The following is a 22,639-nucleotide window of genomic DNA, read 5'->3' as shown; positions in this document are numbered from 1 at the left end:
CAGTGGAAGGAACTATTTCCTTCTGGGCTTTTTTCCCCTTTCTGTTGCCCTGGAAGCTAGTCTGTATTTGTTTTATTAAATCCCTCCTCTTCCTACATGCAAGCTTTTGGAGGAATTATGTAGGGCTTGTTTTTTCTCAGGCAGAAGCAGAGTTTTCAGATAGTGATGTTCTTCTGTCTATCTACAATACTTATCTGACCCCCAATACTCTAGTATATGAGCACCTCACAGTCATTAATGTATTTATCCTCACCACACCTCTGAGACTTAGGAAAGTGCCTTTATTGACATTGTACTGAGGAATAGAGAGGCTAATGGCCAAGTTTTTAAAATGTATTTAGATGCTTAAAGCTATAGATAGGCACCTACTAGGATTTTCAGACAATTAACTCCCACTGGGCACCTATCGGCATCTTCAGATGCCTAAATACCTCTAAAAATTTGGCCATAAGTGAACTGTGCAAGGTCACACAAAGAGCCTGTGGCAGAATTAAACCCAGGTCTCCTAACTCCCAAGATAGTGCCTTAACCGATGTGCTATCCTTCTTCCCACCATGTTTGTAAGGAGCAGGCTCCAGAAAGGTAGCGTTTGTCTATTTCTCTCTTATTTTGTCTCCTTAATCACTTTATGGAGCTAGATCTGGCCTCCTTCTGAAGCCTGCATTCTGCAGAAGGCAAGCCCAGGCTCCAGAGCTCTTAGTGCAGTGATGGGGGCAGGTGGCCTGCAATTGTGTGGTCTTCATACTTAGACACTTCTAAGCCTGAATTTCCTATTTGGGATTTAAACTAAGTCCCATATTGTAGTGGATATGACAGTGTTGTAGAAACCTGTAACTAAACGAAATGTGTGTTAATTCCAACCCTTTAATTCACAAACCTCTGAACTTGTGGCACCTTAGAGACTAACCAATTTATTTGAGCATAAGCTTTCGTGAGCTACAGCTCACTTCATCGGATGCATACTGTATGCATCCGATGAAGTGAGCTGTAGCTCACGAAAGCTTATGCTCAAATAAATTGGTTAGTCTCTAAGGTGCCACAAGTACTCCTTTTCTTTTTGCGAATACAGACTAACACAGCTGTTATTCTGAAACCTCTGAACGTAATTCTGAAAACAGGGTGTAACATGGACTTCTGGATCCTTGCTTGCTTGACAAGATGGAACACTTTAAGGTGAATCATAAAACCTAGAATCTCAGGAGATCATCTAGTCCTATCCCCTGCTCAAACCAGGACCAGTCCCCAATGTTTGCCCCAGATCCCTAACTGGCCCCCTCAAGGATTGAACTCACAACCCTGGGTTTAGCAGGCCAATGCTCATATTGGATCTGCTTTTATTCTCTCAGACAGGGCAAATTCACATGCTATTTTTCCCCTTTCTATGAAATTAACTAGTTATTGAGCGAATTCTTGAGAGAAGCATTTCTGACACTCTGGCAATACGATACAATGACAAAACGTACCAAATTTAGCAGTTTAATCCTGATGTTGTCAATTAAAGTTAAATGAGTTAGCAAGATATCTCTAAAGAAGTCATATTTGTTTAGTGAGGCATCTTTGACTAGCATGCTAAATGCCCTGGTTCTTATTTCCCCAGATAAATTAGATTCCAGTACACACATGTAGGTTTTTCATAGTGACAGTATATTTACAAACTGCTACTTACTGTCTGGATAGTCAAGGATTAGAGGGTTGAGTCCTGAAATAGAAGTTTTTTATTTCTGGTTTTGATTTTGCCCCATTGCAACTTCCGGGGAAGGAATTCAAGGATTATTTTACAGCATGTGTGATATTCAGAGTAAACTTGCGAGAATAACTGGTTTTTCTAGTTTATTGGCAGTTCTGGAAAATTAATTTTTATTTGACCTGGAAGGATTTTTTTTTTTAAATGGCAAACTGAAAAGTTAAAAAAAAAAAAACCATTTCTGGTCAAATATTAGGTTTTTATTTGGCATAAAACTAAACATTTCATTTAGATTTTGAATGCTTTAAATCAAATTGAAGTAACGTCATTTGAATCAGAACATCAAAATGTTTCATTTTGAAAATGTAGAAGCAAAATGTTTTGACTGTTTTGGATATTTGTTTGTGCTCTTTTCGCCAACAATTTGACGGAAGTGACACAAATTCACAAAATGTTGGTGTCAATGATCTGCATTTTTGTCTAAAAAAGGTTTTAAACTGAAAAATTTCATCCAGCTCTAAGTCAGAGTATTTCTCACTGCAGAGTTGTCCGACTGCTGAGCTGGTATTTGGGACTGTGCACCAGATTCTCCAGGACCATAGTGAACTCTGTTATGAATTGTAGGGTCATCAAACAAATCAATGGTCTGGAGGTGTTGTGAGTGAGAAGCAGCAGGCATTTCTCTGACTTACCTTTATCTCTTAAGAGCATTAAAGTGGGAGAAAGCAAACATGGGAATTCTGAAATTCTAAGATCTGTGCTCTGGAGTCCCATTCAGTACTCCTGTGTGTCTAGGGGTCTGACAAGTATTAGCACTGGGACCCTTAACTCAACATTTGGGTCACCCCGCAGTACCAGTTCTGCTAACCAAAAGTGGCCCACTACGCGCTCACATTCCACACCCAACTCTTTTAAAATTTGTGGACAGGCTGAGATTATTTTAGCTCTAATACCGCTAATCATTCGCTTTAGCAGATAAAATTGTGGATACAGACCAGTGCCAGCTATCTTAAAGGAGACTTCAGAGGGAACCAGCTACTGGATGATTTGAGTAGGCCCTTTTCACAAGAATTGAATTAAGATACAGTTTTACCCCTACACCCATTTTAGGAACTGATTGATAATGGGGAATGTTTCATTTTTCCAACATTTTGAATTCTGAACCTTTGTTTCCCTGTAGTTTCCAGAGATTTATTTAGCAGGGGGCAGGTTTGCTACCTCTGAGGGTGACTGCAGAGGGGCTGAGAAGGTTTTAACTCATTTCAGAGACAGAATCCCCAAACCACTTACTTGGAGCAGATAGAAAGGGAACATTGGACAGGTGACCTCCTACTGGAGAGAAAGGGGAATGGCAGTACTGGTGGGACACAGTGTGAGACCTGGGAGTGAGGATGTGACAGAAGAGAACATAAGAGTGGCCATAACGAGTCAGACCAATGGTCCATTTAGCCCAGTATCCCGTCTTCTGACAGTGGCCACTGCCAGATGCTTTAGAGGGAATGAACAGAACATGACAATTATCAAGTGATCCATCCCCTGTCGTCCACTTCCAGCATCTGGCAGTCAGAGGTTTAGGGACACGCTGTCACAACCAGGACATGGGTGGTCTGACCTAGTGGTCAAAGCAAAGCAGGAGTCAGGCCAGGTCAGATATGGGGAGGTCAAAGTCCAAGACAGGCCAGAGGGCAAACTGAGAGTCAAGCATGAGGAGGCAAGCAGGGTCAAGGTACCAGGAAGTCAAGCCAGGGGAACAGGAAGCACACATTCCAGAGCAGGGTGGATCCCAGTTGCATGGACAACTTCCTGTTCCTGTACTGGGTTTATATAGGAGCAGTAGACTAATCAGGACACCCAGTATGCTGTCTGTCCAGTTCCAGGTCTATATGGTTTCTGCTTCTGCTCTAGCAACTGTTAGCAGGTGGCAGGTTGGAGCTTACTAGCTCCTAAGAGTCCTGTGGACCCATGTTTGAGAGCCATAGTCCCTGACCATCTTGGCTAATAGCCATTGATGAACCTATCTTCCATGACCTTATCTTTTTTGAACCCAGTTATTCAATATCGCTTGGCAATGAGTTCCAGAGGTTGGCTGTATGTTGTGTGAGGAAGAATGTCCTTGCTGCCTCTTAATTTCATTGGGTGAAACAAAGGAAAAAAGGAAAGGAAAAAAAGAGGACAAATTAGAGAAATATAATACTTAATAACCACAGTGCTCAGTGCCTCCGTTTTATATCTCCTTCAAAAGATGATGTGTTTATATAATAATATTTATATTATACTAGCACATAGATGCCTTGAGTGAGCGCAGGGGGCTCATTGTACATACACATAATAAAAGACAATCCCTGTCTCTAACAGCTTACAGTCTAAATAGGCAAGACAGATACAATATGGGAGAAATAAAATATGATTGTCCCCATTTTACAAATGGGGAAATGAAGCACAGAAGAATTAAGACTTTCCCAAAATCACATGGGATGCCCATGGCAGAGCTGGGACTTGAACCTAGATCTCCTCATTCCCTGCCCAGTGGCTTAATCACTAGATCATTATTCCTCTCTGTTATAAGCACTGATGGTATTTTTAGTGCTGTCTAAGATCCAAATTACTAGTATTCTTTGCCTCAAAGAGCTAGAATTCTAAGTAGGGCAAACTCAAACTAGACAATATTCACTGGGGGAAATTATTTGGATTTTTAACAGTTAATATTATTGATTCACTTTCTGCGAGTGTTGCAAGAGAAGTGCGTCTCTAGGAGGAATTTGAGAGGATAGTAGCTTGGGTGAGCCACATTGCTTATGCATGGAATGCTTCCAGCAGCATTCTGTCTCCTAACAGTGGGCTGGGGCATTGGTTCCTCACTGACTCGAGGATAGAGAGCTGCTTACTGAATTATCAACACTGCTGCAGCACTTTGTGGGGTTTTATTTTTCCCCTTGGAAGCCTCCTGTCCGCAAACAGTTCTGCTAAGATCACATCCCATGGTGGAGTGGAGGCTGCCTTCAGTCTTGGAATAGTTATTAATTACATGAAACTGCTGTTATCAATCTGTTTGGTTTTTTATTCTCTCTTTTAGTGGATAACTGTCCCCGTACAGCTGCATTTATCACTCTGTCTGGCAATATCCAGAATCTAATTCTGAACCTTTTGTTTACCTATTACCATCCACTGTGAATGTCAAATAGTATTTTCAAGTTGCAGAAACTGAATCTAATCAAACTTTCCCCCTTTCTTCCCACAGCAACCCCAGGTGCCTTGCTCTAGGAGCATACTGGCCATAAACTTTCCATTCATTATGCATACCACAAGAAAGTTCAAGAATCTGCTAAATCTGCTAATTTACATTAAAATTCCTCAGATACTTTTGCAGCCATTAGACATTTAAAATTGTTTAATGTAAGAGGCTTATTTCAGAAAGCAAGAAAAATGCAGATTCTAGCAATTTTGTCCTTGATATCTTTTCTATCTGTGTCGCTCTTTAGTCAGAATTTACATAATAATGGATGGGGAAGTGTTGTAGCCCACGAACCAGTGCACATTATTTCTTAGTTGCTTTCCCAAAAGGCTTGAAAATGCAGCAGATTTAATCTAGGTCAAAAAAAGACCTCAATTTTCCAGGCAGAGGACATTTATAGAGAGCATTTGTATTCACAAGGGTACGGGAATGACTCCTCCAAAAGAACTCCCCAATGCAGCTGAAGGATGACAGGAAACCAGGACTTGTGGCCAATTAACAGAAATGCAGTCATAATGGAGAGAAAAAATTAAGCTTCATGGGATTGTTTTTTACTGGCATTGACAAGGCTGTTACAGGCCAGGTACACTGGTACTGTAATGTGCTAAGGAGTGTTCAGGGCATAATATAGCTGCTATCACTATCCTGGACGTTATAATCCGAAGAAGAAAGGGAGCAGAAGAAGCACAAGTGTTGAATTTGGTTCCTCCTGGTTGGAATAGTAGCACTCCCCATCTCCAGATAGCATGTTAACATTATAAATGGCAGCACTGTAAAATCTGCTGCCATTACAATTGAGAGTGAGTGGCTTTTCTGTTTCCTGGCTGGTGGCCGGATTGGTAATATGGTTTCCATCAGGGTGCCAATTATATCGAACTCTATAAAACTGAGCAAATTGGAATATGGTATCGTTAAAGGGTTGATTTCTGCAGGATATGGCAGTTCTATCTGTTTGATTGCCCCCAAAATGAAAGGCCCCATCTTACACACAAGTTACTCGATGTATTATAGAGCAGTAACATGTTACTAAGGGATAATGCGAAAATGCATCCATGGCTGTTCCTTTTTTCCTTTTCTGTTAGGTGAGAGCAGAGACGCAGCTTGATTTCACCTTCCAAATGTGTTTTATTTTCCTGTGCAGGTCTTTGCTTCTATCACCGATCTTTCCCTTTCAGCTCTCGCTTATATGCCTCTATGTTTAGTATGGCATGGTTAGAGGTACAGTATTAAGTAACCAAAGCAACTCTCCAAGGCTTGTAACACTTTCCATGTGTAACCCACATGCCTACGGGGTGTGGTGTTCTGTCCCATCTAGTGGCACCGAGACTACTTAAAGAGAGAAAGAGAGAGATAAAATGAGTCTGCTTTACAGCCTTGGCTAACAGCCAGTTGGCTTTTAGCTCATGCAGTAGAGCAGGGGTGGCCAACCTGTGGCTCCGGAGACACATGCGGCTCTTCAGAGGTTAATATGCGGCTCCTTGTGTAGGCACCGACTCCAGGGCTGGAGCTACAGGCGCCAACTTTCCAATGTGCCAGGGGGTGCTCACTGCTCAACCCCTGGCTCTGCCACAAGCCCTGCCCCCACTCCGCCCCATCCCCCGAGCCTGCCGTGCCCTCGCTCCTTCCCCCTCCCGAGCCTCCTGCATGCCGCAAAACAGCTGATCGGGAGGTGCGGGGAGGGAGGGGAAGGCACGGATTGGGAGGGGCTGCTGGTGGGTGGGAGACACTGGGAGCTGGTGGTGGGAGCTGCTGGGGGGCTGGTGGCTCTCTGGCAATGTACATTGGTAAACTCTGACTCCTTCTCAGGCTCAGGTTGGCCTCCCCTATAGTAGAGGCTCATGCAATAAGCTCCAGAGGCCCCAGGTTCAATCCCACCCCCCGACCCCCCTCCGATGACACGCGTCTCTCAGAATATTGGAATGGCATCTTCTCTAGAATGTAGTTAACTGCATAATAATCCATATTACAATATAAATTATAAATGCAGCCCAGGCCTCCTCATAATCCTTCCCGCCCTGACTCCCATCTAATGCACTTGAAAGTGGCTGTTCTCCAAGCACATACCTAAACTACTGTAGCAATAGGTCTTCTCTGTGGCTTTAATGGAAAGACTTTTTGACGTCTTAATTGCCTGTTGGAAAATGAAAGCGCGGGTCATGGTGTGTTTGGTTGAAAGTCATGCTGTTTAGGCAGTTGTTCGAGCTTCACGAAGCACGTATTATACTCTTCAGGGGAACAGCTGGAATTCAAGAGTCCCTTATAAATGCAGCCCCTTTAACTCATAATGTAACATTTAAAATGTGTGGTGGGAGGTGAGGACAGAAATCAAGATCAGAACTCCTGGAGAAAACCCTTCTTTGACTTATCTAGCTTGAACTGTGCTGGATTGGCAAGAAGACAGTGTCCCCATTGAGATTCCAAGCCTGCATGAAGCCAGCACCTGTTCTGCTTGCTAATTCACTTACAAAAGTGAGCTTCATTCACAGAAAGAGAGAAACATAGCAGGACTTCACTCATTTAGCCTTCCAGGGCCTTCCGCCTCTAGATCTGTCAGTCCCTTAGAATTCAAACACAGCCTTTAAAGGAATTTTCAATTCACAACATGATGACTTTGTTGATGTCCTGAATGTGAATGTATCTTGAATTGAATTTGTCTGCTAGGATTCCATTACTTGCTAAAAGAATACAGAGTTCAATCATCAGATAATCATTATAGCTGTTTTGAAGTGTTTATTTTATTAGTCTAGAAGGTAAAGCAGATTTCATACTTTTAAGTTGTTGCAAGCTTTGAAGACACACTGATAAGCTCTTGTATTCCTATATCCTATGGCTAGGGTTCAGATGCTGGCAGCAGGTGATAATAGGCACAACACAGTGGAGCTCCAAATTGACAATTTTGGACAGTTCAAAACTATAAAAGCTCAAAAATCAGTCCAAGAAATACGTTGTTTTTTCTATTTTTTTTTCCTTTTAACCCAAAAAGTTGTTTGGGCCTGGAAAATCTGCACTACGGTTTTCTCTGAACCAAATCATTACAACAAAGCCCTTATAAGAAAACAGATTTTGCAGTTCCAGCCAAAACTAAGGGTTATCTTCCCTTCTTCTTGCACATGCATAGCTCCCCATTAACCATAGACTGGCAACTCTGAACTCATCTTAAAGGGGAAGAAGAAACAGGAGTTTAAAAGAGCATTTTCACACCAAAAGCTAAACAGACATTTCCATCCTCACTTGAGCATGTAATTCCTGGTGTAGTGATTCTCTCTTGTGTGCAAATGTCAGGGGTCGATGTCCAGGTTCTGTAACCAGAGGATGACCTCAGTATCGAGGGAGGGTAGGTGTTGTAAACTGCGCTCTAGATGTCGGGTTGGGAACTTCCACCACGTGAGTTATTTTTTGCAATGCTGCGCCCCCGGGCACAGCACAGGAGTTAACGGTGCATGGTTTTGGTAACTCTGATCAAGCCAGAAAGTAGCTTGTTGAGCACTGGTCCAGCATCTGTGATCAAGTGGAGAAAGAGGCAAGTGCAGTGATGGACTCCTGAATTTACTTAGGCCCGGTCTACACTTAAAAATTAGATTGACCTAACTATGTCACTTAAGGCTGTGAAAAATGTTGCGCCCTGAACTCCATAGTTAGGTTGTGTCCAGTTTCGGTCCCCCCAAGCCAGAAAGGATGTTGGACAAATTGGAGAGAGTCCAGTGGAGGGCAACGAAAATGATTAGCGGGTTGGGGCACATGACTTACGAGGAGAGGCTGAGGGAACTGGGGTTATTTAGTCTGCAGAAGAGAAGAGTGAGCGGGGACTTGATAGTAGCCTTCAACTACCTGAAGGGGGGTTCCAAAGAGGATGGAGCTTGGCTGTTCTCAGTGGTGGCAAATGACAGAACAAGCAGCAATGGTGTCAAGTTGCAGTGGGGGAGGTCTAGGTTGGATATTAGGAAACACCATTTCACTAGGACAGTGGTGAAGCACTGGAATGGGTTACCTAGGGAGATGGTGGAATCTCCATCCTTAGAGGTTTTTAAGGCCCGGCTTGACGAAGCCCTGGCTGGGATGATTTAGTTGGTGTTGGTCCTGCTTTGAGCAGAGGATTGGACTAGGTGACCTCCTGAGGTCTCTTCCAACCCTAATCTGCTATGATTCTGTGATTCTAACCCCCCCAGCAAAAATGCAGCTAGGTTGACAAAATATTTCTTCCGTCGACCTAACTCACCTCTTTGAGAGGCAGCAATAAACTACATCAATGGAAAAACCCCTTCTGCTCATGGAGGAAGCGTCTGCACTACAGCAGCATAGTTGCAGCTGTACCATTCTGGTGTTTGTAGTGTTAGCCTGAGTGTGTTAGAGTCTCGTTCCCACCAATACTTCCACACTGGAAGGGTGTCATTTTCAGCTTCCAGGCTGCACTGATTGTCCGTGCATGGCATGGTAAAAGACCAGCAGCAGCCTTTTCCTAGAGTGTTTCAGCTGCTGTGGCAAAGAGATGTCGTGAGATCAGCTGTGGCACTATAGTGATTAAGCCTCTTGCATAGATTCCAGTGCCATTAAAGGAAGTCATGGAAGACGTCAGTCACAACTCCGTACAGTTCCTTTGTGAAAGAGGCCGTACTACTCAGCTGTTTGAAACTAGGCCTTTAAATAGTCCTCACTGAGTAATTTGCCTTTGTTTGATTTGGGAGGAAGTGATTGAAAACTCACCTCGGACTATATTTCATGGGCCTCTGCGGGGATACTTGCAGTCCAGTGAAGCCCCCATTCCTTCGGGGGCATCTTTGAGCAGATCTGCACCTTTTTCTTCACATACTGGAGTGCAGGTCGGATTCTCAAAGATATCTAACAGACATAGGCCCCCAAGTCCCATTAAAAGTAAGCTACTTAGATGCTTTTGAAAATCCCAGACTGCAGCTCTGAATTGGCTGCTGTAACAACGTGCATGAAGAAAGTTGCATTTGTTTCGCTGTTTAAAAAAAAAAAAAACAAACAGAAAAACAGAAAAATCTTTCCCCTAATTCCCCGTATGATTTTAGGGATCTGTCATTTTTTTTCTATATTTTGCATATTCTGAAACTTTTAAACTATCATTTAAAAATGCAGACGACGCAGCCATTACAACATAAATTCATATATTCTGCTGGTGTCCTGTTTACCTAGAATGGCAGAAAGGTGGTTCCCTCCAATCTCACTGAACAGATCCCTACTGATAAACAGAGAGCCTCCACCACTGGCACTAGCTGGTGCCTTTGGCAGCCTCAGCGAAGGCCAGAGATTGAGTATGTCATGGAGAATATACCACCTTATCACTCCTAGAAACTGAAGTCCTTGAGGTCTTTTTCTAGCACTAAATTTGCTTTTAAGAAAAAGAAAAGGCATCTGAGATAAGAGACCCTATTTTGGTGAGGCTGAGGTATTGATGTTGCAAACTTTGGAGCACCTATCTGCAGTGATGAGCTGCCAAAATCTTAACGGGTTCCCTCCTCACCCCACGAGGGGGTCGTTGCCCACCCCCGCCCCTGGGACTCCTGCCTCATCCAACCCCCCCGCATTCCTTGATGCCCCCCATGACCCCTGCTCCTTCCCCCCCTCTCCCCTGTCCCCTGACTGCCCCCAGAACCGGGAAGGAGGGTCTCGTGGGCCACCGTAGTGGGTGCCCACCCCACCCCTAAGAGGGACCTGCCGGGGGGCGAGGTGGGGAGTCCCAGCGGTGCTTACCTGGGGCAGCTCCCAGGAAGCATCCAGCAGGTCCCTCTGGCTCCTAGGGGCGGGGGAGCATAGCTGGGGGGGAGCACGGGGAGCGGCCGCTCCCCCACTGATCACATCAAAAGTGGCGCCTTAGACGCCAACTCCCTGGGTGCTCCGGGGCTGGAGCACCCACAGGGAAAATTGGTGGGTGCAGAGCACCCACCAGCAGCTCCCCGCCCCACGCCCAGCCCCAGCTCACCTCCGCTCTGCTTCGCGTCCTCCCCTGAACCCACCGCCCCGCTCTGCTTCTCCGCGCCCCCGGCTTCCCGCAAATCAGCTGTTCGGCGGGAAGCCGGGGAGGGCTGAGAAGCAGGCCGCGGCTTCCCGCTCAGGCCGAGGGTGGCGGAGGTGAGCTGGGGCGGGAAGCGGTTCCCCTACGCACCCTCCCCCCCCCCCCCGCCCCGGTTACCTGCTGCAGCGCGGGCGGCCCTCCTCGCACCCCTCCCCCCCCCCCCCCCGGCCCGAGCTCACCTCCGCCTCCATGGGCCTGAGCGGGAAGCTGCCACTTGCTTCTCAGCCTGCCCCAGCTTCCCGCACAAACAGCTGATTCATGGGAAGCCTGGGGGGGCCGGAGAAGCAGAGCAGGGCGGCGCGTTCAGGGGAGGAGGCAGAGGCGGAGCGGAGGTGAGCTGGGGCCGGGGGTGGGGCGGGGATCTACCGGTGGGTGCTCTGCACCCACCAAATTTTCTTACTTCTTGTAAGATTCTTTTTTGTGTTTAAGATCAGTAAGGATTTCACTGTTAAGCCAAGCTGGTCACCTGCCATATTTACTATTCTTTCTACACATCGGGATGGTTTGTCCCTGTAACCTCAATAAGGATTCTTTAAAATACAGCCAGCTCTCCTGGACTCCTTTCCCCCTCATGTTATTCTCCCAGGGGATCCTGCCCATCAGTTCCCTGAGGGAGTCAAAGTCTGCTTTTCTGAAGTCCAGGGTCTGTATTCTGCTGCTCTCCTTTCTTCCTTGTGTCAGGATCCTGAACTCGACTATCTCATGGTCACTGCCTCCCAGGTTCCATTCACTTTTTCTTCCCCTAGCATAGACACCAAGTGGTCAGCAGGATGTGGACAGAGACAGAACAGAATACAACTGGTACAGAGTCTTAATTAGTAGAGATGGCTACCATCCCAGTCTAGAAGGAAGGTTGGAATCTTCAGAATTCTCCCTCCTGCCACCTTTCTCTTGGTTCAAGCTGCAGATTGTGCTTTGAGTGCTCTCTGGGGCTTTGCAGTTGGACCAGCTACAAATGTTACCTTTATAACAAGCAAAGGTAATCGTGTTCCCAGCCAGAATACATGGGGGACCTTATCCCCTAACACAGAAATGCACTCACAGGCAATACAATACACTCACACAGGCAGGTAATGCAGACTTACCACAGTCAGGAGAAACACCATTCACAGACGAATGCCAGCAGATCCCCTTAAAATTTCACAGTTTACAAAGGAACCCATTTGGTAATGATTTCAGTCATTTGTGGGTCATTCAGCAGGATCATTCAATCAGTCAGCAATTGATTGTTAGCCGCTTGTGCTTTTTATAGGAGTTCAGAGTTTTAAAACCTTCCACTGAGAGCAAGCCTTGTGATTTCAGATTATTTTACTCCAGAATTAAACCTGTATTTGTGCCATTCTTCAATAATACAACATAGAAATGCAGCAATGATTTTTTCCCTATTTTACAAGTCAATTTTATATCACACTGTCAATCATAGCCTCTTGGGTCAGTTTTATTTGTTTAATACATGGGCTCTCGACCTGGGGTTGTGAACAGATGCCAGGGGATCCATGATTGCTATGCTCCTTCCCATATTGCTAGATGAGAGTGGGGCCCAGCCTAAATTCCAGTGGAAGGGAAGGGAATCCTGGAGTTATGCAAGTGGGACAGAGTGCTAGGAGCCGAGAGCTGACCCAGCATTCTGGTCACTATGGCTACATATACACTGCAAAAAACCCCCAAGCCCATGGCCATGAATCTCAGAGCTCCAGTCAACTGACTGAGGCTTGTGCTACAGGGCAAAAAACAGCTGTGTAGATGTTCAGAGTCGGGCTGGAGCCTGCGATCCAAGACCCTCCCTGCTCATTGGGTTTCAGAGCCCAGGCTCCAGCTTGAATGTTTACACTGCTATTTTTAGCCCATTAGTGGGAGCCCAAGTCAGTTGACCTGGGCTCTGAGGCTTGCTGCCTTGAGTCTTTTCTTGCAGTGCAGACATATTCCACTCCCTGGAGTGGATTTAATTGGGGAATGGATGCTCAGAGAGCAATCATCCTGTCAGCTGGGAACACTAAGGACAGGAAGCCAGGGTGATGGGATGCAGGGTCTCAGGACAGTGAGATTTTTCCCTCTCCCTCCCCGAAGGGCAGGTCATGGGGGAAATTTAGGGCATGTCTACACTAGAAAGCTTATAGTGGCACAGCTGTACCAATGCAATTGCGCTGCTGTAAGATCACTCGGGTAGCTGCTCTAAGCTGATGGGAGAGAGGTCTCCCATTGACATAGTTAATCCACTCCCAACGAGCGGTGGTAGCTATGTTGGCAAGAGAGCCTCCCCCACTGACATAGTGCTGTCCACACTGGTGCTTCTGTTGGTGTAACTTATGTTGCTCAGAAGCGTGTTTTATCGCACCCCTGAGCGACGTAAATTATACTGACAAAAGTGCTAGTTTAGACATAGCCTTACTTCCAATTGTATTTTGCTGCATAAGGTTGTACTGGGTGGAGGGGACTCCATCAACACCACACTGGGGCTTATCAACTCGGAATATCCAGTCTGTTTGTGGTGGTCCAAAGGGCAGAGAAGGGAGCCTATTACACCAGGTGTGGAAAAGTTTGAGACCCTCTAGAGGCGCATACTTGGCATTGGTTCCAAGAGCTTGCATCTGAAAGATGAACACAGCAAGACAGGACATATTGGGAAATTATCATGGGCTTGCTGCTTGTGGGCTTCATGAAAGAAAAGTGTTTTTAAGGGGTATCTGTAAGAGGAGAGGATAGTGACTTTGTGAACAAAAACTGGGAGACGATAGCCGTGTAAGAGGCAGCATAGAAATGTGTTAGGTAGGAGGTCAGACTATATGGTCACAACGGTCCCTTCTGGCCTTAAAACTTGTGGATCTAAAAAGGCCCAAAGATGAAATGCTTCAATTACTTACATCTATTTAAACTCATTTTTTTAATTAAAAAAAATCATCTCTAATGGACAACTGGGCAGAACTACCACAGTTGACAATGATTGGGTCTGAATAGATCTGCTAAGAAGGGTGGGGGTGGAAGTGGGGGTGAAGAGAAAAACAGACTGGCAAAAGTTCACACACTCCCAGAGGAAATTTTACACCTCAGCTTAGGGAATTTTCAAGAGGAGTTCACTAATAGGTGGCCCCAACTTGAACTGCTGTAGTTCCACAGAGCAGACCTGGATTTGAATATGGATTCAGTGTAAAATTCCTGCATCTCGATTGTACATGAAGGATTGTACCTCAGTACTTGGCTCTGAAGGCAGCTCAGAGTCATGTGAGTTACCTGCAGATATCTAGGGAGGGATTATTCCTATCTAAAAGAAAGAGGGTACTTTGTAAGTCCCTCAAGATGAAACCCTCTGCACCCCAAGTAACTGGAAGCCTGAATGAAAATCCCTCAGGTCAGGGCAACTGTCAAGGTCCATTCTGGGGGTTGGCAACCTTGAAAGTATCTGATGCGGAAGATACCGTGACTGCCTACTACAGACCGAAATTTAACTAGTTTAACTCTGAGGTAAATCTAGGTGGGACTGCATCTTCTTGATGGTAGAGAAACTGTACAATCGCTAACACACGAAAAACAAAAAGAATACTTTCACTATTTTGGTGCAACAGCTGTTTGAGCTCTGTTGGTAACAGCTTTTACAGTAACACAAACACTGTTGTTTACATACCAAGAAGAGACATTGAATGGAGCACAAAAGTCAACCTTCCCAGGTCTGTAATGTCCTAATAACATCAGCCACAATGCCCTGGCTGTGGTGCCAGATGTTTGAATGAACAAAACAAAACTGCCATCACACCAGAAAGAGTACGATGGCAAAAAACAATATGTCTGAGAAATGGAGGACAAAAACTGAGAGAGGAAGCATCTCTATTTCCCCAAACTTCTGAGGACGAAATGCTCAGATAGGCAGAGGTGAGCTGGAGCCGGTTCGCTAGAACCGGTTGTTAAATTTACAAGCCCTTTTAGAACCAGTTGTTCCGCGAGGGGCAACCGGTTCTAAAAGGGCTTGTAAATTTAACCGGCCAAAAGTGGCACCTTAGGCGCCAACTCCACGGGTGCTCCAGCCCTGGATACACTGGAGGGTAGGGATAGGATACAGAGGGTCCTAGACAAATTAGAGGACTGAGCCAAAAGAAATCTGATGAGGTTCAACAAGGACAAGTGCAGAGTCCTGCACTTAGGACGGAAGAATCCCATGCACAGCTACAGACTAGGGACCGAATGGCTAGGCAGCAGTTCTGCAGGGGTTACAGTGGATGAGAAGCTGGATATGAGTCAACAGTGTGCCCTTGTTGCCAAGAAGGCCAAATGGCATTTTGGGCTGTATAAGTAGGGGCATTGCCAGCAGATCGAGGGACGTGATCTTTCCCCTCTATTCGACATTGGTGAGGCCTCATCTGGAGTACTGTGTCCAGTTTTGGGCCCCACACTACAAGAAGGATGTGAAAAAATTGCAAAGCGTCCAGCGGAGGGCAACAAAAATGATTAGGGGACTGGAACACATGACTTATGAGGAGAGGCTGAGGGAACTGGGATTGTTTAGTGTGCAGAAGAGAAGAATGAGGGGAGATTCGATAGCTGCTTTCAACTACCTGAAAGGGGGTTCCAAAGTAGCAGATGACAGAACGAGGAGTAATGGTCTCAAGTTGCAGTGGGGGAAGTTTAGGTTGGAGATTAGGAAAAATTTATTCACCAAGAGGGTGGTGAAACACTGGAATGTGTTACTTAGTGAGGTGGTGGAATCTCCTTCCTTTGAAGTTTTTAAGATCACGCTTGACAAAGCCCTGGCTGGGATGATTTAGTTGGGGGATTGGTCCTGCTTTGAGCGGGGGGTTGGACTAGATGACCTCCTAAGGTCCCTTCCAACCCTGATATTCTATGATTCTATGACTGAATGGAAACTGGAATACCAGGTGTCCCACCATCTTGGTAAGCAGCAGGGGGTATGATTCAGTCAACATCCTAGTCCTCATTCACCACCCAAAGGACTAAATGTCTTACCTCTGCCCTGCCTTGCCTTATCTCTGCCATCCCAGGAGCAGGAACGCAGTATTGAGGTCTGTGAGCCAGGAAGTTTCTTCTGTACTCTGGGTATTGTTCTAAGTTCCTCTGAATCCTCTGCAGCTGCCTGCGTATAGCTGATGGTCTTCTGAAACGCTAGTACAATATATAGCATCTTGATCTATACAAATAATGGTTTTCACTTTAGTAGCACCTTTCATCCTAGTATCTCAAAGAATTTTATAACCCCCCTCCCACCATGCATCCCTATATGATATGTAAATATCCTGATCCAAATTCAGCTGAGGAACTGAAGCACAACACTTACCTGGCTCACTCATGGCCACACATGAAGTTTTATGGCAGAGCTAGGAATTGAATCCAGGGGTGACATTCTGTGCTTTGCCTTTTGGAGGCACAGCACGGAACTCGCAGCCCTGGGAAAGGGTAGGGAACTATGGTGGTTTTAAGCCGCGTTTGCCCACAAATCTATTCCTCTACCTAAGACCGGGGAAAGATGCAGCTAAAGGACCGTCAAACAGCATCCACTGATAGCAGCAGGCTCCAATGTCCCTAAAAAGGCACATTGAATTCCTTCTCTAAACTGAGGCACTTCTAATCACAGGTTTCACAGTGGCCTATCCCCAACCCTCCTTAGGAAGCATAATTGTAGTTTATCAGAAAAGCTTAGCTCCTGTATATGTCTCTTTCAGTAAGGTCGTGCTTTTTAAGCCCACTTTTCTAGCCGGGCTGCTTTGGTAAATTTCTACTGCTCTGAGCTTGCAAGCTGTTTATAATCCTACCTTAATGGAGAACCTATACAAAATATAACTTTGTTTACGCTATGGGGTCGATTGATTTTAGTTAACTTAATTTCAAAGTGGTTACAGCCTGCTAAGGATGTAGGCGTGCTATAGATACAACATGTGGCGGTGGCTTTTTTTATATTATTATTATTATTTATTATTTTATTTTAAACAATACAAGTTTCCTCTGATTCAGAGCATTCATGCAGTCTCATTATACTTCACATTTTCAGCCTTCATAATGCATCATTCAGTCATTTTTTCCCCTATTGTAGTCTCAAACTATTGTCGGTAATTTCTTTTCATTTCTCTCCTTAGGTTGTTGTTTCGTAACATTTTATACAAGAAAAGCTGCACTTGAGGCACAGAATGCACTGCACAATATTAAAACTTTACCTGGGGTGAGTACATTTTCTTTTTGAACCTAATCACTTTATCACTACAAAATAGCTGCTTTTCTGAAGAGGCTAGTTATAGGCTGTTAGTGCCAAAAATGACTTTGGTCTTTTCGAAGGAGGGTTGCTGACCTGATAATTCACATACAGTAGCTATGCCAATTGGCCAGTCCAGTAGCAATGGCATTAGCTTGGAAGAAAACTGCTCTTATACAGAATGTCCCCTGGCTGGAAATAATAGTGATCCCTGCTGGGTAGCAGCAGCTGCTGAAGTGGACTAAGATTTTTCGGCGGGGGGGAGAAGGCAAATAGGAAAACAAAACTTCACACACCAGGATTTCTTTTTTTCCTAAGTGTCTGGTTTGGTTTGGTTTGGTTTTTTGAGGGGGAAGGGCGGAAAAGGACCAAATGTAGCCAGCATAGGCATAATGGTTTCTAAACAATACGCAGCAGTTACTTCGATGGCTGTGTACTGATGTACATTAGAAAATATTATAATGTAATTGTATTCAAAATGTTCTCCCATTTTGTTTTGTTTTTCAGCAATCTGTAACCACTAATGTATTACAGTGACAGTTATAATAGATGCAGTTGTACTAGTGATCAGTTGCTTATGTGTGTAATATGTAAAAAGTAATCTTTAAATTCTAAATTACAGTCATAATCATCACGTTTCAAAGTAGTAACTTGATAATCACAAGTTTTTGGAGTTAAACAATCGGTCAATTCAGTATTTTACATCATTCTGTTGGATACAGCTGCGTATTGGTCACATGTGGAATAAAAAACTCAAGTACTTGTTTGCAGTGTAAGGTTCCAAACAGAAATGAAGACAAAAGGCACAGTAAAAATATAGCTCTTGTTGATAAGTATAGGTTCCACACTACTTGATTTAACAGATACATGGCAAAAAAACTCTTCTTTAGCTCCCATGTGCTGCATGTGAATTCAACTCCATGTGTTTGAAAAATAAGGTTCTGGCTGGTCCACCTTGTACAGGTGGGAGAGTCATGGAATTTACCAGAGAAAATGAACTACAGAGAACATGGGTGAGGTAATATCTTTTATTGGACAAACTTCTGTGGTGAGAGAGACAAGCTTACATAGAGCTCTTCTTCAGGTCTGGGAAACTTACTCAGGGTGTCACCGCTAAATATTTAAGCCAATCTGATGATCTAAATGTGAAATAGCTATGACACAAAAGTCCTGCAATAGCAGAATGGATATCCTCCTTTAGTTTTACGTGGAAGCCACTGAGGGAGAGGGTGCTAGAAAGTCTTCTAAGTTCTAGCCCAGATACAGGGAAATAAATGAAAAGCTTTGTTGCTTGGTATAACATGTCTCAAACTCCAAGGGCTGCCCCGTTGAGCCTCCTTTCTCTTTGTGCAGCCCACAGAACGACCTGTCAAAGTTGCACTCCCAGCTTATGAGGAAGCTCAAGAATGTGCCCTAAAGAAAAAAGGGGCCATGTGCCTCTCCCCACACTCCCTGAGACCAGGCTGGAGTGTGGGCCAGCCCCGCCGGGGGCTGCTGATGCAGCCTGCTCCGTCCACAAAAAGAGTTCAGCCTGCATGCCAGACATCTCAGAGAGAGACAATCCTTCCCTGAGCCCCTCATGTGTGGTTCAGCTCTGCACGGCTCTGTACTTGGGCCAGTAGCTAAATGCTGCAATTTGCATCTCCCGCTTCTTTTTCACCAGTCATTGTGGGGCTGGTGTCTGGACTGTTTTTACCATTGTTGCCAAGCATTCAAAGAACATCAGACTGGCTCAAAAATCACAAAAATTTTAAAAACTATAGATTTTGGATTCTTTGTTTAATTTTGCCTTCTAGTTTTTCAACCTTTAGGAGGTCACACTTCCACGTTTTTCTCTGCAATTTTTAGTGTAAGAAACTTACCTTTTTTTCAAAAAATGAAAGGTGAGATTATCACATAATTCATAGAATCATAGAATATCAGGGTTGGAAGGGACCTCAGGAGGTCATCTAGTCCAACCCCCTGCTCAAAGCAGGACCAATCCCCAATTAAATCATCCCAGCCAGGGCTTTGTCAAGCCTGACCTTAAAAACTTCTAAGGAAGGAGATTCTACCACCTCCCTAGGTAACACATTCCAGTGTTTCACCACCCTCCTGGTGAATAAGTTTTTCCTAATCTCCAACCTAAACCTCCCCCACTGCAACTTGAGACCATTACTCCTTGTCCTGTCCTCTTCTACCACTGAGAATAGTCTAGAACCATCCTCTCTGGAACCACCTCTCAGGTAGTTGAAAGTAGCTATCAAATCCCCCCTCATTCTTCTCTTCTGCAGACTAAACAATCCCAGTTCCCTCAGCCTCTCCTCATAAGTCATGTGTTCCAGACCCCTAATCATTTTTGTTGCCCTTCGCTGGACTCTCTCCAATTTATCCACATCCTTCTTGTAGTGTGGGGCCCAAAACTGAACTCAGTACTCCAGATGAGGCCTCACCAATGTTGAATAGAGGGGAACGATCACGTCCCTCGATCTGCTCGCTATGCCCCTACTTATACATCCCAAAATGCCATTGGCCTTCTTGGCAACAAGGGCACACTGCTGACTCATATCCAGCTTCTCGTCCACTGTCACCCCTAGGTCCTTTTCCGCAGAACTGCTGCCGAGCCATTCGGTCCCTAGTTTGTAGCGGTGCATTGGGTTCTTCCGTCCTAAGTGCAGGACCCTGCACTTATCCTTATTGAACCTCATCAGATTTCTTTTGGCCCAATCCTCCAATTTGTCTAGGTCCCTCTGTATCCTATCCCTGCCCTCCAGTGTGTCTACCACTCCTCCTACTTTCGTATCATCCGCAAATTTGCTGAGGGTGCAATCCACACCATCCTCCAGATCATTTATGAAGATATTGAACAAAACTGGCCCCAGGACCGACCCCTGGGGCACTCCACTTGACACCGGCTGCCAACTAGACATGGAGCCATTGATCACTACCCGTTGAGCCCGACAATCTAGCCAACTTTCTACCCACCTTATAGTGCATTCATCCAGCCCATACTTCTTTAACTTGCTGACAAGAATACTGTGGGAGACCGTGTCAAAAGCTTTGCTAAAGTCAAGAAACAATACATCCACTGCTTTCCCTTCATCCACAGAACCAGTAATCTCATCATAGATTACATGATTACATAATTACATGATTCAAAGTGCTGGGGCAACACTGGATTTTACTTTCAGAGCCCAAGTTGCACCTAATTATTAAAGGAAAATAGAATAATCCAAGCATAGATCCATCACCAGTGTTGGATGCACACATTATTCTACTATATTCTGTATACGCTGCATGCTAATATTTTATAGAGGTTCTAGCACCTTGTTACACTGAAGCAGTGTTTTCACAAAACAACTTCATTGTAAGTCAGCAAGATTCACTCTTTCTGGAGCTGCAATTTGCATACTGAGAACATTGGATTCTACTTCCCTTTAATTGGAGATCAAGCCCAGTTTCACTGCAGGCCGGATCTAGTCCCCACTGAAGATTATGAAAAGAATCTCATTAACGTCAGTGTCTTTGGATCAGGCTACATTAGCAGTTTCTACTGAACGTGAAGGAACCAGCGTACAGATTTCATGGCTGAACATGCACCTAATCTCTTTCTGCACAAACAGGAACCATCTCCAGTTGCCGTTGGGCACCAGACTGGATTTGCACCAGGGGAGAATTGGGACCAGTATGTGCTTGACATTGTGCCTCATCCTGCTTCATTGTGATACTAGATTTTGTTTGTGTGCGGTTCAGTAGTAAAAGACATCTCCTGCAACTAAAAGAATCTCTAGGTTCTTGGATTAATTGTATTGCTTTTGTGCTTCCTATGTCTCATCCTCTAAATGAAGGCCTGATCCAAAGGCCACAGTGAAAGACTCGGATCAGCTCCAGCAGGTTTTGTATTGGGCCCCATATGAAAACCAGAAAAAGCTTCTTAATGCTTGGGCTTTGTTTTACATTCATTTGCTCTATGTTCCACTATCCATTTCAATTTATCTTGGCAATGCACTGTACTCTGCTCTTTTTTTAGTCTAGTTTTAGCTGGTAACCCACATCCTTAGCAGAGAGATGAAAACATTGATGTTGCATCTACTCCTTTGAGTTTCAGCCTTTTAGTGGACATGAAGAAAATGGGACCAGACATAAATGATTAAATGCAGATTCTTGGAAGAAAATATTGCAGGGTGCCTTGCTGTTTGATTACCAGACTTGGAATTAGTCAACATTTCCATAATTCTAAACCAATATACACCTGTTTTCCCACTGTGATGTGAAGGCACAACTTAATTTAACAGAAACCCCGCTGTGCTAAATCTCTCATTAAATACCAAGCTAGTTCTGTAATTTAAAGTTGCAGCATCACTATTTTAACCAAATTTCCTTTGTATTATGAAATTAATAAGTTAATCATGTACTCCAAGACACTTTTTTTTAACAGCAACAACAAAAAAGGAAGCTGAAGAAGAACATAGCACCAGCTGACATCTCAAGGCTTTTCTGGTTTTAATCATATTCAGGAGGATACAATCATGTAAAAGCTTTTATATGTACCAGTATATATAATTGTGTCAAACATTTTCAGCATAATCTAGGATCCAATAGCTTCTTTCTACTCTTGATTAGTATCATTTTTCCTTTAGCTATGAAAATCCTTGTCATATAATGGAGTTTTTATCATCCAAATAAACTTGTGTTTTTAGGTACCATTTACAGGATAGTATCTTCTCTTGACAGAGAACAAAAAACAGTGTCAAAGGAATACAAGCTGAAGTTGATATTCTGTGCATATCAGCAAAACAGATAAACTTCCTGTTGCTTACTCTGTCTTGATGTCAACATTACTAATAGTATTTACATCTTCTAAACAATGACTCTGAACTTCTGAACAAATGTTATATTAGAAATTATATCACAAACTATTCTAGTTCATGGAGAAAGGCCATAGTGGATGCAATTTATAAAATTCTAATTACTTTTAAGTTATTTATTTCTATGTGGAAGTGTTGGTTTTAAAAAAAAAAGTAGAAAACCTAATTCTTCTTCGAGTAGCGTCCCTATGGGTGATCCACTCTAGGCATGCTTGCGTCCCTGCACTACTGATCGGAGAACTTCCGTAGCAGTGTCTGTTAGGCCCTATAATGGTCCCCACTCGGGGTCTGGTTGGGAAGCGTGGCCTGGTGGTCATACCCACAGCCCCAGACTGCCAAGGGGGTTTTATATTGTATGTGCAACACACTCATTGTGACCAGGTCTGCCAGGCAATATGCCTTTTTTCAAAGGGCTCTCCCATGTCATGTCCATCTCGTTGGCTGTGACACTGTGCACTGTATGCTCATCAGATCTCATGAAATATGGTCCGATTATTATTTGTGAGGGAGACCTCCCAGGGCAATCCAGGGTGCTGCATGTTAGTCGTGTTAGTGATCCAGTAGCTGGCACTCTCCTATCTGAACCAGTAATGAAGCAGTGCTACAGCAAGTTGCTAGGGAGCACAGTGCTGTTGAAGATGCTATATACTGG

The 22,639-nt window shown here is 44.4% G+C and overlaps 1 protein-coding gene across 16 annotated transcripts in view; it reads left to right on the top strand.

The window, feature by feature from the left end:
* CELF2 (CUGBP Elav-like family member 2) overlaps positions 1–22,639 on the top strand; it is a 694,215-nt gene that overhangs the window by 560,720 nt on the left and 110,856 nt on the right. For all 16 annotated transcript variants that reach the window (XM_074942653.1, XM_074942656.1, XM_074942644.1 and 13 more), the window contains one exon: positions 17,028–17,110. In XM_074942653.1, coding sequence (XP_074798754.1) covers positions 17,028–17,110 — 83 coding nt within the window. The remainder of the gene's footprint in view (positions 1–17,027; positions 17,111–22,639) is intronic.

Source organism: Natator depressus, chromosome 1, assembly GCF_965152275.1.
Source record: "Natator depressus isolate rNatDep1 chromosome 1, rNatDep2.hap1, whole genome shotgun sequence".
NCBI classification, from domain to species: domain Eukaryota; kingdom Metazoa; phylum Chordata; order Testudines; family Cheloniidae; genus Natator; species Natator depressus.
Note: the sequence above shows the minus strand (reverse complement) of the source record. Positions and strands in the feature narration are given on the sequence as shown.